This window comes from Carcharhinus amblyrhynchos, chromosome 23, assembly GCF_965287045.1.
Source record: "Carcharhinus amblyrhynchos chromosome 23, sCarAmb.v2.hapA, whole genome shotgun sequence".
Taxonomy (NCBI): Eukaryota; Metazoa; Chordata; class Chondrichthyes; order Carcharhiniformes; family Carcharhinidae; genus Carcharhinus; species Carcharhinus amblyrhynchos.
Window position 1 is genome coordinate 8,999,588 of NC_137346.1, and position 17,753 is coordinate 9,017,340.

Here is a 17,753-nt window from a genome sequence, read left to right on the forward strand (position 1 = left end):
GTGCTAACCGTTCTGCCAGCGTACCTCGAGATGGAGCTTAGAACCAGGGCAGAAAACAATGTCTTCGGTGTTTTCCTACTGAATTGGAGGGAGAATCCAAGTTCATCAAATAACTGCAAACACAGCGTTTCAATATGTGTGTACAAAATACACAGACCATGGTACAATCTTAAAGGGGGCACAGGGTCAAGGGACCTGGTGATGTTAAGGTGAAAGGGTACATCCACGTCTGTCAATAAAGCAAATGTGATCCTGCCTTTATAAATAGAAGTTATAAATAGAAGCAGAGTTCAGAATCTGGAAAGTCATGCTGAACTCACATAAACCTCTCGATCATTCCCAGCTGAAGCACCTTGTGTGGAGGTGACTAATAAGAACATAAGAACTAGGAGCAAGAATAGGCCACCTAGCCTCTCGAGCCTGCCCTGTCATTCAATAAGATCATGGCTGATCTTTGCGTGGACTCAGCTCCACTTACCCGCCCGCTCACCATAACCCTTAATTCCTTTACTGTTCAAAAATTTATCTATCCTTGCCTTAAAAACATTCAATGAGGTAGCCTCAACTGCTTCACTGGGCAGGGAATTCCACAGATTCACAACCCTTTGGGTGAAGAAGTTCCTCCCCAACTCAGTCCTAAATCTGCTCCCCCTTATTTTGAGGCCATGTCCCCTAGTTCTAGTTTCACCCGCCAGTGGAAACAACTTCCCTGCTTCTATCTTATCTATTCCCTTCATATCTTATATGTTTCTATAAGATCTCCCCTCATTCTTCTGAATTCCAATGAGTATAGCCCCAGTCTACTCAGTCTCTCCTCATAAGCCAACCCTCTCAACTCTGGAATTAACCTGGTGAACCTCCTCTGCACCCCCTCCAGTGCCAGTATATCCTTTCTCAAGTAAGGAGACCAAAACTGTACACAGTACTCCAGATGTGGCCTCACCAGCACCTTATACAGCTGTAACATAACCTCCCTGTTTTTAAACTCCATCCCTCTAGCAATGAAGGACAAAATTCCATTTGCCTTCTTAATGACCTGCTACACCTGCAAACCAACTCCTTGAGATTCCTGCACAAGGACACCCAGATCCCTCTGCACAGCAGCATGCTGCAATTTTTTTAGCGTTTAAATATTAGTCCATTTTGTTGTTATTCCTACCAAAATGGATGACCTCACATTTACCAACATTGTACCCCATCTGCCAGACCCTTGCCCATTCACTTGGATTATCTATATCCCTTTGCAGGTTTTTAGCATCCTCTGCACATTTTGCTCTTTCACCCATCTTGGTGTCATCTGCGAATTTTGACACACTACATTTGATCCCCAACTCCAAGTCATCTATATAAATCATAAACAATTGCAGTCCCAACACTGATCCCTGAGGCACACCACTAGTCACAGATCGCCAACCAGAAAAACACCCATTTACCCCCACTCTTTGCTGTCTGCTAGTTAACCAGCCCTCTATCCATGCTAATACATTACCTGTAACACCGTGTACCTTTATCTTTTATCTTGACTGCTGGCCACTGAGCCTGTGAGGCCCTACCCTTCCTCTTTTTGGGAAGTCCCACTGGATTGTGTGTGACTCAAGGATTTCACACATCTGGGGGGATCTTTTCCCTGGGATTAAAGATGGGGAAGGAGCCCTGTCTACCATTGGCTGCCATCCTGTCAGAGGCTGGCAGGTCTTCTGTGCTCAGCAGCTCCTCTGGGCAAGCAGTGGTTGAAGCTGGTACAGCACCCACCTAATGCCCAGGTTGGAGGAGAGTTCCAGGCAGAGGTCACTGGAGTGAGGAACGTTTGAGGACTCTGGATCTATACTTGGAGTTTAGCAGGATGAGGGGGGATCTTATTGAAGCTTACAGGATACTGCAAGGCCTGGATAGAGTGGACATGGAGAGGATGTTTCCACTAGTAGGAAAAACTAGAACCAGAGGGCACAACTTCAGGCTAAAGGGACGATCCTTTAAAACAGAGATGAGGAGGAATTTCTCCAGCCAGGGAGTGGGGAATCTGTGGAAATTTTTGCCACAGAAGACTGTGGAGGCCAGGTCATTGAGTGTCTTTCAGACAGAGATAGATAGGTTCTTGATTAACAAGGGGATCAGGGGTTATTGGAAAAAGGCGGGAGAATGGAGGATGAGAAAAATATCAGCCATGATTGAATGGCAGAGCAGACTCGATGGGCCAAGTGGCCTAATTCTGCCCCTGTGTCTTATGGTCTAATGATGAGAAGGGCTTCATAAAGTGGCAGTTGAAGGGGATGTGGTTTGTGGAGGGTCAGGGCCAGTGTTTGACTCTCAGCAGAGTCCATAGGTTTCCTTGCTGTGCCCCACACACAGAGAGCCTCCCGGCCCACTGTGGGATAGTGGCGACAGGATGAGGCCCTTAAGTAGGCCTTGGGAGAGGATAAGGAAATAGTTAATCGAATCGTCCCAGCGATAAAGGATTACAGACACACGGTTAGACGCCTGAAGTTGAAGTTGTTCTCCACACAGCAGAGAACACTGGAAGAATATTTGATAGAGGTGCTCAAATCTTGAAGTGTTTAAATGAAAAGAAGAAAGAACAGTTTCCAATGGTTGAACTGTAAGTGAGCAGAGGAAAAAGTGATGATTGGCAACAAGAAACAGGCATGATCTGAGGCAGATGTATTTTATGCAAAGACTTTGAAATATACTGCCTAATAAAGTAAAGTCTTTTAAATTAGTGTCATAAGATAAGCCATGATAAATTGACCCAGTGTCGGGGATATATAGGGTTATGGGAATAGGGACTGGGTGGGGTTGTGGTTGATGCAGACTCGATGGGCTGAATGGCCTCCTTCTGCACTGTAGGGGTTCTATGACTGCTCTGAAGCCGTGAAACTCAGTAGTGCCATGACGGATGGCATGGCCACTGCTGGAACGACCCCCACCACCCCCCCCCCCCCCAACCTCCCCACTCCCCCCGCTCCCACAACCCGAGCCTCCCCCTCCCAGCAGAACATTGGCAAGATGCTGGAACACTAAAGAGCCTTGACTCTGAGTCCAGTCAGTAGCATTACTGCTGCCAACCAGTCTAATCATCTCGGAATGGGCACCGAACCAGGGAACCAACCCGGCCTCAATGGAAAGTTGTCACACCAGGCACGGCATTGACTTACTTGTTGCTCACAGCAACTCTTCTATAATTCGACGCCTCTGCAACCGCTCACACTCCGATGCTAATGATTTTCACTTAACATCAAATAATTGTGGATGGAGAAAGAACGGCTGCAACAATAATTTAACAACAATAATAGCAATAGTGGTTTTAAATTGGCTATTCTGGTTGAGAGTTAAGCATGCTGGGATTTTTGGTCAATTTATCGATTAGAACCAGATGCAGGTCATAAAGAGCTGGGAGCTGTGATTTGAAGCTTTCTTTGTCAGTCAGATCAGGGAAGTTGGTTGCATTAACTTGCCTCCGATTAATATCTGTTGTGTATGGAATATGCAGTTTGAATTAAGTGTAATGGTTTTGTTCAAAATTAACTTCACCGGATGTTTGAGCCATGTGATCAGTTTCTGGTTATACAAATGGCTGGATGACAGAGAATTTTCCGGGAAGCAAGTGGAGAATTGTGGATAAAAGACATGTGCGTTCTTTGGATGGCAGCGATAACCCCAAGAGAACAACCACCGCAACAAAGCCTGTGCCCTGAAGGATACTTCAGAGAGAAGAAGAAGATAGATTAAAAATTGGCAAGTCATGTTGCAGCTTTATAGAACCTTAGTGAGGCCGCACTTGGAATATAATGTTCAATTCTGGTCACCACACTACCAGAAGGATGTGGAGGCTTTGGTGGGGGTACAGAAAAGATTTACCAGGATGTTGCCTGGTATGGAGGGCATTGGCTATGAGGAGAGGATGGAGAAACTGGAACGACGGAGGTTGAGGGCGACCTGATAGAAGTCTACAAAATTATGAGAGGCATGGACAGAGTGGATAGTCAGGGGCTTTTTCCCAGGGTGGGAGAGTCAATTATTAGGAGGCATAGATTTAAGGTGCGCGGGGCAAGTTTTAAAAGAGATGTACGAGGGAAATTGTTTACACAGAGAGTGGTGGGTGCCTGAAACTTGCTGCCGAGGGAAGTAGTGGAAGTGGATACGATAGTGACATTTAAGGGGCATCTTGACAAATACATAATAGGGTGGGAATGGAGGGATATGGTCCCCGGAAGGGTAGGGGGTTTTAGTTCAGATAGGAAGTGTGGTTGGTGCAGGCTTGGCAGGCTGAAGGGCCTGATCCTGTGCTGTAAGTTTCTTTGTTCTACATTGAGGATATTTCTTGGTCGAGGTTTTATAAACTCGGTAGTATCTATTTTCAGTTAAATAGTTAAAATTGATGTTCAGTTCGTCAGTGTGTAGTTTAAGAGTTAAAGTTCAGTAAAGAGTTAATGAGTTGCAACTGTTTATGTTTGACTTGGTACGAGAAGTATTAAATTAATAAATAACGGAATCACTGTCCTCGTTTGTCTCTTTAAACTGAAATGCTTGGAAGGTATTTAAATTGAAGTTGTATAACATTATGTACTCACGGGAAGACCAGGGATAAATATCCAGACGTAGAACTGGGTTAATCTGCAAAGAAAAGCTCCTAAAGTCAGTAACTAAACTGGAAGCAACACAATGATAGTGCCTCTAACAGGCACTGAGCTCAAAGTTAATCCTAATTCTTAGCAACAGTTTGGAAACAAAGACTTGCCAGCACATAGTGTTGTACTCAATGGAGTGTTGTACTCTATGGAGTGTAGTACTTTATGTAATGTTGTACTTTACGGAGTGTTGTACTCTATGTAATGTTGTACTTTATGGAGTGTTGTACTCTATGTAATGTTGTACTCTATGGAGTGTTGTACTCTATGGAGTGTTGTACTCTATGGAGTGTTGCACTCTACGGAGTGTTGCACTCTATGGAGTGTTGCACTCTATGTAATGTTGTACTCTATGGAGTGTTGTACTCTATGTAATGTTGCACTCTATGGAGTGTTGTACTCTATGGAGTGTTGCACTCTATGGAGTGTTGTACTCTATGGAGTGTTGCACTCTATGGAGTGTTGCACTCTATGTAATGTTGCACTCTATGGAGTGTTGTACTCTATGGAGTGTTGTACTCTATGGAGTGTTATACTTTACAGAGTATTGTACTCTATGTAATGTTGTACTCTATGGAGTGTTGTACTCTATGGAGTGTTGTACTCTATGGAGTGTTATACTTTACAGAGTATTGTACTCTATGTAATGTTGTACTCTATGGAGTGTTGTACTCTATGGAGTGTTGTACTCTATGGAGTGTTGTACTCGATGGAGTGTTATACTGTATGTAGTATTGCACTCTATGGAGTGTTGTACCCTAGGTAGTGTTGCACTCTATGGAGTGTTGTACTTTATGGGGTGTTGTACTCTATGAATGGGACTGTTGCATGTATTCATGTATTTGTGGTAAAACAGAATTGAGTAGTAAATGCTATTTTGGGGGCTATTTCCTTGTAGTGTGGTTTTAAAGCCATATTTGAAAGTAATTGGATACAGTCGCTCCTGGCATCTTTCTGAGTAAGTGGCAAAGAACGGCCAAAGCAGACACCTGGCCCCGCATTCTCGAAAGCCTTGGCATCTCACTCCCCGTAAGTATCATCGCGTCCAAATCACAGGAGTACCTGTCACTCAGACTCAGTTGCTTAGCAGAGCACTTTCAGTTCTTGTGTGATTGTGTAGGATTCCCTCCACACCTCCCCCCTCCCACATCGAGAGAAAGGAACTGTAAGTAACCCTAACAAGTTCACAGACAGTCTGTCGCGGGTAGCATCTGAGGACAGGACAGTGTCCTTACAGCGCCCCTTGCAGCAGCACATCCCAAAAGGAAAAGGAGGCCTTTAATCCTGTCAAGCACCAAATATAACTTGTTTACACCTAATGGAAACTTAGAATCCTACAGAGCAGAAGAGACCTTTCAGCCCATCGAGTCTACACTGATGTGCAAGAAACACTGAGCTGTTCCTTTCTCGGAAACCCTTGCTTCTGGCGTTGTCTTTACGAAGCATATTGTCACCTCCTTCAGCCCTTCAACCACTCTCTCTGGTGAAGCAGGCCAGCACTGTTCACGTGACACTAAATGTGGTCTAACTGGGGTTCAGTTCTTTCTCCTTTGGTGTAATTTCTCTGCTTTTCAATGCCAGCCCTCTGGTTATGAAGCACAATACTCATTGTGTTCTCTCTTTCATGGCCTTCTAAACCTGTCACACTGCTTTCAGAGGCTTGGGTGTCTGTTCTCTGCTGTTGGGTGCCCAAGAGCCAGTGACACCTTCACAGCAACGTGCCTGGCTTACTGTCTCATCGACTCGCGCACTCTCAGGAAAACGCTCTGTTTTTAAAATTTATTTATTTATTGGTGTCACAAGTAGGCTTACATTAACGCTGCAATGAAGTTACTGTGAAAATCCCCTAGTCACTACACTCCAGTGCCTGTTCGGGTACACTGAGGGAGAATTTAGTATGGCCAATGCACCCAACCAGCGTGTCTTTCAAACTGCTGGAGGAAACCGGAGTACCCGGAGGAAACCCACGCAGACATGGGGAGAATGTGCAAACCCCACACAGACAGTGACCCAAGCCGGGAATGGAACCTGGTTCCTAGGTGATGTAAGGCAGCAGTAATAACCACTCTGCCACTGTGCCACCCCTGGACTTTCCTCGCCTCTCCCTGCGGGGAGGAGACTAATGTCGTACCATTCCATGATCCAGTGCATCACTGCCATTATTCATACCCTCAAGGAATACACACTTTCCACTGTGTTTAAACACAAATGCCATGTTTGTTATTTTTCCCGGAATAAAATAGAAGGAGTCTTACTTGGCCACTTGCGGAGATTGTTGGAGAGCCAGCAAGATGTGTTCTGTGTTTATGAATAGCGCCCAGCAGGGGAAACAGGCTATCATCAGAATGAGGATTCCTCTTTGGAGAATCACCCCAATTCGCTTCAAATTCTTGCTGCCGTACGTCTGAAATTGAGAAAAGTATTTTGCCGTAAAACAAAACAGGACTCCAGTCAATCTTCTAATGGAAACAAATTAAGTTCGGAGACGTTCCATTTATATCTTATAAGAGTGGCACGGTGGCACAGTGGTTAGCACTGCTGCCTCACGGTGCCAGGGACTCGGGTTCGATTCCTGGCTTGGGTCACCATCTGTGTGGAGTCTGCATGTTCTCCCCGTGTCTGCGTGGGTTTCCTCCGGGTGCTCCGGTTTCATCCCACAATCCGAAAGATGCGCAGGTTAGGTTGATTGGCCAGGGTAGATTGATCCTAGTGTCAGGGAAATTGGTAGGGTAAATATGAGGGGATACAGGAATAGGGCCTGGATGGGATTGTGGTCAGTGCAGACTTGATGGGCAGAATGGTCTCATTTTGCACTGTAGGGATTCTATGATTTATAGCATAGAACGCTCAGTCTGCTGTTTAACTTTCAGTTTAGTACTTGATGCAGAGCAGCTCCTCAATAAAACCCGTTAGGTGTTTGCTTTGAATCTACGTGTGCAAACCAAGTCTTTCCCTTTTTTTGCTAAAACCCACAACCGCTAACATAGTTAGTGCATTAAGAGGAAGAATTGATCCTCATTCACTGCCTCCCACCAGTGAAGTAACCATTTTTCTGCTGGCACAATTTTAAGTTCACTGAACAAAATTGTGCATGGGCCTAGCAGATTATGTAAATTGATCATGCAGTGTGGGTATGAGGTGATATTGTGTTGAGACAGTAGCATTATGTTGATGTGAAGAGTGGGTGTGAAGAGGAAGGGCTGGAAGGCCTAATATTTTACAAACCAACTGGGACAAATTCTCAGCAACTTAGGCAGGGCTTTTTAAAGTGGGAACAGCTGGACAATCCCACTCAATGTACAGCCAGTCTAAAGTACATGGTTCTAGCACAGAAGCTCTTCTTTTCAAACAACCTGCCCCCTTTCCTCCACCCTGTTCCTGACAGCCCTGATCTGCCACTGAGAGCCATCCAACGCTTCCCCTCCACTGGCCACTCTGTCTGTGTGAGACTAGAAAGTTCTGGGTTCAAGTCCCGCTCGAGGACTTGAGGACAAAAATACCAGCTGACCCTCCAGTGCAGCACTGCAGGAGTGCTGTGCTGCTGAGATGTTGACTCAAGGCCCTATCGCTGCCCCCCCCCACTCCCCCGGTGGATATATAGGATCCCATCGACACTATTTTTGATTCGATTTGAAGAAGAGTTGAAGATATCTGCCTATCACCATGACCAATATTTATATTTCAATTCAAATCGCAAAAACAGATTATCTGACTGTGATTACGTTGCTGTTTGTGGGAGCTGGCTGTGTTCACACTGGAGACCTGGTTCGAATCCCACAACGGGGAACTTGAATTGAATAAAAAATATGTGGAATTAAGAATCTACTGATGACCATGAAACCATTGTCGGAAAAACCCATCTGGTTCACTGATGTCCTTTAGAAGAGGGAAATCTGCCCTCCTTACTTGGTCTGGCCTACACGTGACTCCAGAGCCACAGCAATGTGGTTCATTCTCAACTGCTCTCAGGCAAGTAGGGATGGGCAGTAAATGCTGGCCAGCCAGCGATGCCCGTGTCCCACAAATGAATAAAAAAATTCCACTCAATGCTCATACTCTCCATTTGGCACTCAGTCACTGGGCATTACACAGGAATGGGAACCCAGTGGTGATTACAGCATTCCCACACAGTCGCTGCAACTCAAATCCACAACTTATCATAAGTGAGCAATGGATTTATTAAGCACTGGTGTTAAAAGATTTATTCGACTGTAACAAAATAGCATTCCCAATAGGTCACAGAAGGATGATAGTCTGCACCTACCTGCGATATGAGTGTGTCGCATGCTGAAGCTAATCCCGCACCTACGGAGATTCCTGACACATTTATCACCTGTTCAGGAGTAATGAAGGAAGCATTTAATAATCCAATTGTAAATGCTGTATTATTATTTGCTGCTTTAATGTATGACCAATGTAGGAGTCACAGGAATCAACAGCTAGTACGGACGTCATTTGTTTGTAACTTGAATGTAAAACGTGATGGGTCGGCACAGTGGCGCAGTGGTTAGCACTGCTGCCTCACAGCGCCAGGGGGACCCGGGTTCGATTGCCAGCTTCGGGTCACTGTCTGTGTGGAGTTTGCACATTCTCCCTGTGTCTGTGTGGGTTTCTTCTGGGGGCTCCGCTTTCCTCCTACAGTCTAAAGACATGCAGGTTTGTCCGTACTAAATTACCGCTTGATATCAAGAAATGTTTAGGCTGGTAGATTAGCCATAGCAAAAGGACAGGCCTACACAGATAGGGTGGGGGGAGAGGGACTGAACGAGGTTTTTTAGGAGAATCTGATAGTTTCATGATTGCTATAACATTCTGCTCCAGAGTTATTAATTGAGTTAAAATTTCCGAGCTATTGTAGCGGGATTTGAATTTGTATCCCCAGAGCATATCTTAGTTGTTATGTCACTGGGCTGGCAATCCAGAGGCCAAGGTTAAAGCTGTGGGGACATGGATTCAAATCCCACCATGATAATTTTGGATTTTAAATCCAATTAATTAATCTGGAATTGAAAACTAGTCTCCGTAATGATGACCATGGAATGGCAGCACGGTGGCACAGTGTTAACACTGCTGTCTCACAGCGCCAGGGATCCGGGTTCGATTCCCGGCTTGGGTCACTGTCTGTGTGGAGTTTGCACATTCTCCCCGTGTCTGCGTGGGTTTCCTTCAGGCGCTCAGGTTTCCTCCCACGGTCCGAAAGACGTGCGGGTTAGATGTATTGGCCGTGCTAAATTGCCCCTTAGTGTCAGGGGGTTTAGCAGGGTAAACATATGGGGTTACGAGGATAGGGCTTGGGTGGGATTGTTATCAGTGCAGACTCGATGGGCTGAATGGCCTCCTTCTACACTGTAGGGATTTGATGAATCCTCCTATACTCCAAAGATTTGCGTGTTGTGTTGATTGGCTATGCTAAATTGCTCCTTAATGCCAGGGTGACGAGTAGGGTAAATCCGTGGGGTTACGGGGATAGGGCCTGGGGTGGGATTGATGCCGATGCAGACTCGATGGGCCGAATGGCCTGTTTCTGCATTGTAGGGATTCTACAATTCTATGGAAGTATCACTGATTGTTGTAAAAACCCATCTGATTCACCAAAATCCCTATAGGGAAGGAAATCTGCCATCCTTACCCGGTCTGGCCTACATGTGACTTTATTTTCCTGGAAGGCGATTATAATAGGTCAAATCTAATTTTGAGCGTACTTACAGCAGTAGCCAGGCAGACAGCATCTAACTCAACCTTCCCCAAATGGCCACAGAATATGGAGCTGACAATACCTATCAGAAAGACCATCAGCTGGGACAGAACCTGCAAATAAAAGGAGAAGTAATTTAAAAAAGTTCAAAATATCATTTAAAACTGATTGCTGCTCCTCTCTTTAAAAAAAATGTGAAACGTAGTGGTTGGAAATTTATCCGTAGAATGTTACAGTGAAGAAAGAGACCCTTCGGCCCATCGAGTCTGCACCGACCGCAAACCCACCCAGGCCCCACCCCCATATCCCGAAATATTTTACCCGCTAATCCCTCTAACCTAAGCATCCTAGTACACTAAGGGCAATTTTAGCATGGCCAATCAACTTAACCCGCACATCTTTGGACTGTGGGAGGAAACCCACGCAGACACGAGGAGAATGTGCAAACTCCACACAGACAGTGACCCGAGCCGGGAATCGAACCCTGGTCCCTGGAGCTGTGAAGCAGCAGTGCTAACCACTGTGCCACCGTGCTGCCCCACTGTGCTACCATGCCGCTATAGGCTTGTAGAGGGACAGCTTGCCTGTATCGTCCTGCTTGCCATGGGAACCAGCATAGAATCATCGAATCTCTACATATATGATGTGGAGTTGCCGGCATTGACGGGGGTGGGCACAGTAAGTGGTCTCACAACACTGGTTAAAGTCCCACAGGTTGATTTGGTAGCACGAGCTTTCGGAGAACTGCCCCTTCATCAGGTGAGTGCAGGGGGGAGAGATATAGAAGGGTTCATAGGGGCAATTTTTTCACACAGAGGGTGGTGAGTGTCTGGAACAAGCTCCCAGATGGAGTAGTAGAGGTGGGTACAATGGGTACATGGGTAAGATGGGTATAGAGAGATATGGGCCAAATGCAGGCAATTGGGACTAACTTAATGGTAAAAACTGGACGGCATGGACAAGTTGGGCTGAAGGGCCTGTTTCCATGCTGTAAATCTCTATGACTGTATTTGTCAGGGGAATTGGGCTGCTCTAATTACCCTTCAACTGAGTAGTTTCCTAGGCAGAGGGATACATGGGGTTTGGGGCTCTCTCATCGTGAACCTGGAACAAGGAACATCTCCTAAATAAACCTGCATCATGTTTAACTGAAACCCAATGGTGTGGCCCCTCAACACCATTCTCTTTGCTGTAATTCCCGGTCACTGTGTAAGAGAGACAAAACTGGCGACGAGGATCGGAGAGAGAAAAAGAAATTTTTGACTGGATTAGAAGAAAAAAAAGAGCCCTGCGCTTTGATCGAAAAGTTGATGAAAAGCAAGGAAAAGGAGCTCCCGATGCACTCCAAAAAGGTTCAGAAAAATAAACAGTGAGTAAGCAAGAAACTTTACTTATTGTTCAATAAAGTGGGGAGAGTGCCAAGCTGCGGAGATCGCGCACGTGACGAATTGAAATGGGCTGTTGGAAGAGAGCCTCACACGCCAGAATTTTACCGCCTGGCCCACCCGAAGCTTGTAAGATCCTGCCCCAAGCTAACGGAGAATGCGGTTCTGTGAGCCTCGCCCACTCCGATTCCGTGGGCGTTGAGTGCCGGTAAAATTCCGGCGACAGAATCAAAACGCCTGCGGGATCTTACACAGAAGCTACTACACGGAGGAAAGGAAAATTTCCAGGAAAAGGGAAGCTGTGGCCTTGTGAGTTCAGGGATTCTCTCGCATTGTGTGAGGGGGAAGGGCAAAAGTGAAGGAAGTATCAAACCCAGGAGCTGGTAACCAAAAATGACGGGGAAAGGTAGCACCGTGGATGTATTTGATGAGAATTGTGAGACTTGGAACTCATAGCAAAGAAAGGTTTCAATATTATCTCCGAGCAAATCCAATACTGGGTGACCTGAAGATTGTAACATTTCTCAGTGCAGTAGGACACAGATATGCCGGGTTATGGGAATAGGATGGAATTGTTGTCATAGAGTCCCTACAGTGCAAAAGGAGGCCATTTGGCCCATTGAGACTGCACCAATCACACTCCCATCCTATTCCTGTAACCCTACATATTTACCCTAGCTAATCCCCCAGACACTTTAGCACGGCCAATCCATGCAACCTGCACATCTTTTATGCAGTGTGGGAGGAAACTTGCACAGACACGGAGAGAATGTGCAAACTCCACACAGACAGTGACCCAACAGGGAATTGAACCTGCGTCCCTGGTGTTGTGAGGCAGCAGTGCTAACCCACTGTGTCACTGCGCCGCGCCTGCTTGTCAGTGCATGCTTTATGGGCTGAATGGCCACCTCTATGCTGTAGGGATTCTATGACTGTGTAAGAGAATAGATGTGTCAATAAACAGTTTGAGTTTATTCCCACTTACCTCATGGTCTTTTATTGGTCTCACTATCAGACCTCATCTATAATAGCCAGCTGAGTTACGCACTTTCATTGATACTCTCCTGCTCTCTCGCAGTAAAGTGTTCTTCGAACACCTCAACCAATCCAAAACATAGAACCAGGCACTTGTTTCTCCTCCCTGAACCACCAGTCGCCATCTCCTCCAGTGCCGGGATAAGTAAATGCAAGGCGTAGGTGTATTTTGTAGGAACTACAGAGGGTCGTGAACGTAGCCCAGTACATCACACAAGCCAGCCTCCCATCCATTGACTCTGTCTACACCTCCCGCTGCCTTGGCAAAGCAGCCAGCATAATTAAGGACCCCACACAAACCAGACATTCTCTCTTCCACCTTCTTCCGTTGGGAAAAAGATACAAAACTCCAAGGTCATGTACCAACCGACTCAAGAACAGCTTCTTCCCTGCTGCTGTCAGACTTTTGAATGGACTTGCTTTACATTAAGTTGATCTTTCTCTACACCCTAGCTATGAGGTCCTATGAGGTGAGACTGAGGGATTTGGGGTTGTTTTCACTGGAAAGAAGGCGGCTAAGAGGGGATCTTATAGAAACATATAAGATGATTAGAGGTTTAGATAGGGTGGATGGTGATAGCCTGTTTCCTCGGATGGAGAAAGCTAGCACGAGGGGGCATGGCTTTAAATTAAGGGGTGGTAGTTATAGGACGGATGTCAGGGGCAGGTTCTTTACCCAGAGGGTGGTGAGGGACTGGAATGCCCTGCCTGCTGCAGTTGTAAATGCGTCTAGTTTGGGGGCGTTTAAGAGATTGGTGGATAGGTTTATGGATGAAAAGGGATTGGTTTAGATTAGTGGGTCAATGTTTTTTTTTAAAAATAAGACTGGTCGGCGCAACATTGTGGGCCGAAGGGCCTGTTCCGCGCTGTAATGTTCTATGTTCTATGTTCTATGACTGTAACACTACATTCTGTACTCTCTCCTTTCCTTCTCTATGAATGGAATGCTTTGTCTGTATGGCGCGCAAGAAACAATACTTTTCACTGTATGTTAATACGTGTGACAATAATAAATCAAATCAAATCAAATAATTAACCTGGGGCTGGATGGGCAGGGTAGCACATTTTGGAGAGGCTGGGGAAGGACTGCCACAATTAATTAAAACTGTTTAGTATCGAATTCTTTTAGCTTGCGGTTTTGACGGTGCAGACTGACGTGTTTGAACTACCTTTTGACTTTTATTTTAGCGCGACACAGCAGACTTACAAATGTGATCGATCGACCCAAGCTGCCTCACCAAACAACTTTAGGAAGCCAGTGATATGGGGGAGTGCAGCTGTTCTACACATTTTTCATTGGGACTTGTCCAAAACCTCCTGGAAACTGCTGCTTTAAGCTTATCTTTTTTTTAGATACTGCGTTCTGAATCTTGCAACCAAACTGTATCAGGAGCTGTGACTGAAAAAGATGGCTTTCGAGGAGAGTTTCTTTTCAGGCAAGAGAGGGCAATGTTCACGCCCTTCGCCACCAATGCGTCTACACAGCGCACTGCAGTAAAGGAACGTGACGGCAGTAGGGTGGCATGGAGGTTAGCACTGCTGACTCACTGCGCCAGGGTCTGGGTTCAGATCCAGCCTTGGGTCACTGTCTGTGTGGAGTTCTCCCCGTGTCTGCGTAGGTTTCCTCCAGGTGCTCCAGTTTCCTCCCACAGTCCAACAATGTGCTGGATTGGCCATGCTAAATTGCCCCTTAGTGTCAGGGGTGGCCAGCTAGGATAAATGCATGGGGATAGGCCCTGGGTAGGATTGCAGTTGGTGCAGACTTGATGGGCTGAATGGCCTCCCTCTGCACTGTAGGATTCAATGATAACTCATCAAGGCTCTTTCAACAGCTCCTTCCAAACCCGTGACCACTGCCACCAAGAAAGATACTTGGGAACACCACCACCTGAAAGTTCCTCCGTCACCTCACTCACCAACCTGACTTGGTCACAGAGTCATAAGATGAGATTTTACGTCCTGAAGCTGTAAAATCCCACCTGAGGTCAATGAACCTTTTCATTGCCAGCACCTCCCTCTCCTCCTCCTCCTCCTCCCCCCACCACCCCCCGCCCCCTCTCTCCACCCCCGACCACCACCACCCCCGCCTGCTCCGATTCCCATGGTGGGCAGGGTGGTAAAATTCTGGCCATAGAGTTGCACAGGATAGAAAAAGACCCTTCGGCCCATCAAATCTGCACCAATGATAACCATCATTAAAGTGATGCCAATTCAATTTTCCTGCAATTGTCCCATTTCCTTGAACGTTACGATATTTCAAGCGCTCATTCAGATATTTTTTAAAGGTTATGCCTCCATGTCCTTCCAAGGCGACGCATTCCAGAGTTCCACCACTCTCTGAGTGAAAAAGGATTTCTTAAATCCCCTCTGAATTTCCTGCCCCTCGCTCTAAAACTATGCCCCGCTGTGATTTACCCCTCAGGCAAGGGGAATGGCTGCTCCCTCCTCACCCTGTCCATGATCTTACACACCTCTATCATGCTTTAGCCACCCCTGCTCCAAAGGAACAATCCAAACTTATCCAGTCTCTCCTTATAGCTCAAATGCTCCATCACAGTGAATCTCCTCTGTAACCCCTCAAATGCAATCACATCCCCCCTATAGTGAGATGATTCAGACTGCCCACAGTTCTCCAGATAGAACCCTACAGTGCAGGAAGAGGCCATTCGGCCCATCGAACACAGAACACAATTCCACCCAGGCCCTACCCCCATATCATACCCACTAATCCCTCTAACCTACGCATCCCTGGACACTAAGGGGCAATTTCTTAGCATGGCCAATCAACCTAACCCGCACATCTTTGGACTGTGGGAGGAAACCCACGCAGACACGAGGAGAATGTGCAAACTCCACACCAACGGTGACCCGAGCCGGGAATCGAACCCAGGACCCTGGAGCTGTGAGGCAGCAGTGCTAACCCACTGTGCTACCGTGCCGCCCCCAACACTCTGTACAACTTGGAAATAGATCGCCATTCCTTCACTGTCACTCGATCAAAATCCTGGTACTCCAACCCTAACGGGGGTGTACCTACGCCAACGGACTGCAATGATTCAAGATGGCAGCTCACCACCACCTTCTCAGGGGCAATTAGGGATGGACAATAAATGCTGGCCTAGCCAGCGATACCCACTTCCCACGAACAAATAAATAAAACAATAAATTTCAAAACTGCACCAAACTAGACTTGTGACACATTTCCATATTGTCCAGAAAATTAAAGTGTGCCAGCCCTTACTTTCTACCTGCCAATAATTGCTGTTAAAACCTATGTTTGTTATCATCCACCACTGATTCTGGGGATGAAGGGGTTGACGTATGAGGAGAGATTGGCCTTATACTCGCTGGAGTTTATAAGGATGAGAGGGGATCTGATCAAGGTATATAAAACTCTGACAGAGATTGATAAAGTAAATGCGGACTCCATGGTTCCTCTTGTGGGTTAATCTCGAACAAGAGGTCACAGGTATGGGTTGCGAGGCAGTAGATTCAAAATTGAGATGAGGGGGAACTACTTCTCGCAGAGGGTGGTGAATTTGTCAAACTCACTGCCCCCACAGTGCGGTGGAGTTTGTATCGTTGAATGGTTTCAAGAAGGAGATAGATATATCTCTAATTTTAAAAACTAGTTAAAGAGAGATGGGGAACAGGTGGGGAGGTGGATTTGAGACCACGGAGAGATCAGCCATGATCTGATTGAATGGCGGAGCAGGCTCGAAGGGCTGACTTCTGCTCCTAATTCTTATGTTCCGATGTAGTTCCTGATTTACCTCCTCATCTCTCCTACACTCACCTGGTGAAGGAGCAGTGCTCTGAAAGCTCGTGATTCCAGATAAAACTGTTGGACTTTACCCTGGTGTTGTGAGACTTCTTACTGTGCCCTTTCGAGTTTTTGTCTCTTCCTAGCATTGGTTATTTTTAGGGTTGTTTAAAAGGAATTCAATGCAACAACAAAGAACATGTCTACTTAAACCTGGAAACCTGTATAAAAAGTAGCAACAACCTTTCCTTATCAACTGCTTTTGAACGTATCAAGTTGGCAGAATGGCATAATCCTGGGCCTTGACATTTTGTCTCCTTGATACTCAAACAAAACTCTTTGCAGGCTTGAAAAAGTCTGTCCATTTGCCGCTGAAGGTGGCCCTCTATCTTAATCAGGGAGGAAAACGTCATGGTCAGAATATTGTCATCTATCTTGCTGACATTGTGACCCTGCGGGTTGTTGATAGCTTCACATAGCTCAGCTCCACAATCACCAACAATCTGCCACTGGTTGTTGAGGCTTCAGGTGGAGCTGTTGGGTGGGATTTTCCGACCATGCTCGCCCCAAGACAGGAAATTTCCACCCAAGGTTGCATGCTCCACCGAATTTTCTGTCAGGAATTGTACCAGGAATGGGAGCAGGTGAGGGGTGGACAATAGGAAGGTCCATGGACTTCGGATGGGAATTTTTACGGTTTCAGGACAAACGAGGCCATAAAATCCCACCCGTTACGTCCAAGCTGAGTGAGGGTGTGTCAGCAATGGCAACCTGACTGAGAGCATCAAAGTGCAGGTCCACCAAGCCTCCATCATCAGCACAATTCTCCACAGCTCTAGGGCACGAACAAGATTGCCAGGCTCCTTGATATTCCTTAACACAAGAAAGTGATCAGCTCAGAAGATCTGGAGTGTACACATTGCTAACATCTGAACTGCCTTCACCACATTCATCCGATGGACGATACCCATATACCCAAAGGCCTTCTGTACAGTGTGCTGGCCAATGGGTCATAACATCCTGGGCATCCATATCTCTGCTATGTGGAGCAAGAAATGAAGATGGCTGACTTTGATAATTGGGAGACGGTCGCTGATGGCCTGGATCTTGGGAAGCTTATTTTTGTTTTGGGGGAGGAGGATGGGGGGGGAGAGAGGAGGGGATGGGGGGTTGTTGAAGGTGGCTGATTGTTTGGTGGAGGGACGTTGGTAGAAGAAAGCAGAACCAAAGATCTCCGCTGGCCAAGAAGA

At 46.3% G+C, this 17,753-nt stretch overlaps 1 protein-coding gene across 1 annotated transcript in view; it reads right to left on the bottom strand.

Annotated features, from left to right (window-relative positions):
• The window catches only part of LOC145357385 (multidrug and toxin extrusion protein 1-like), a 59,914-nt gene that overhangs the window by 37,881 nt on the left and 4,280 nt on the right, over window positions 1–17,753 (bottom strand). The window contains exons 2-5 of the mRNA XM_080210704.1: window positions 10,332–10,433; window positions 8,890–8,958; window positions 6,881–7,029; window positions 4,569–4,611 (exon numbers count right to left, since the gene is read on the bottom strand). Of these exons, the coding sequence (XP_080066830.1) occupies window positions 4,569–4,611; window positions 6,881–7,029; window positions 8,890–8,958; window positions 10,332–10,433 (363 nt within the window). The remainder of the gene's footprint in view (window positions 1–4,568; window positions 4,612–6,880; window positions 7,030–8,889; window positions 8,959–10,331; window positions 10,434–17,753) is intronic.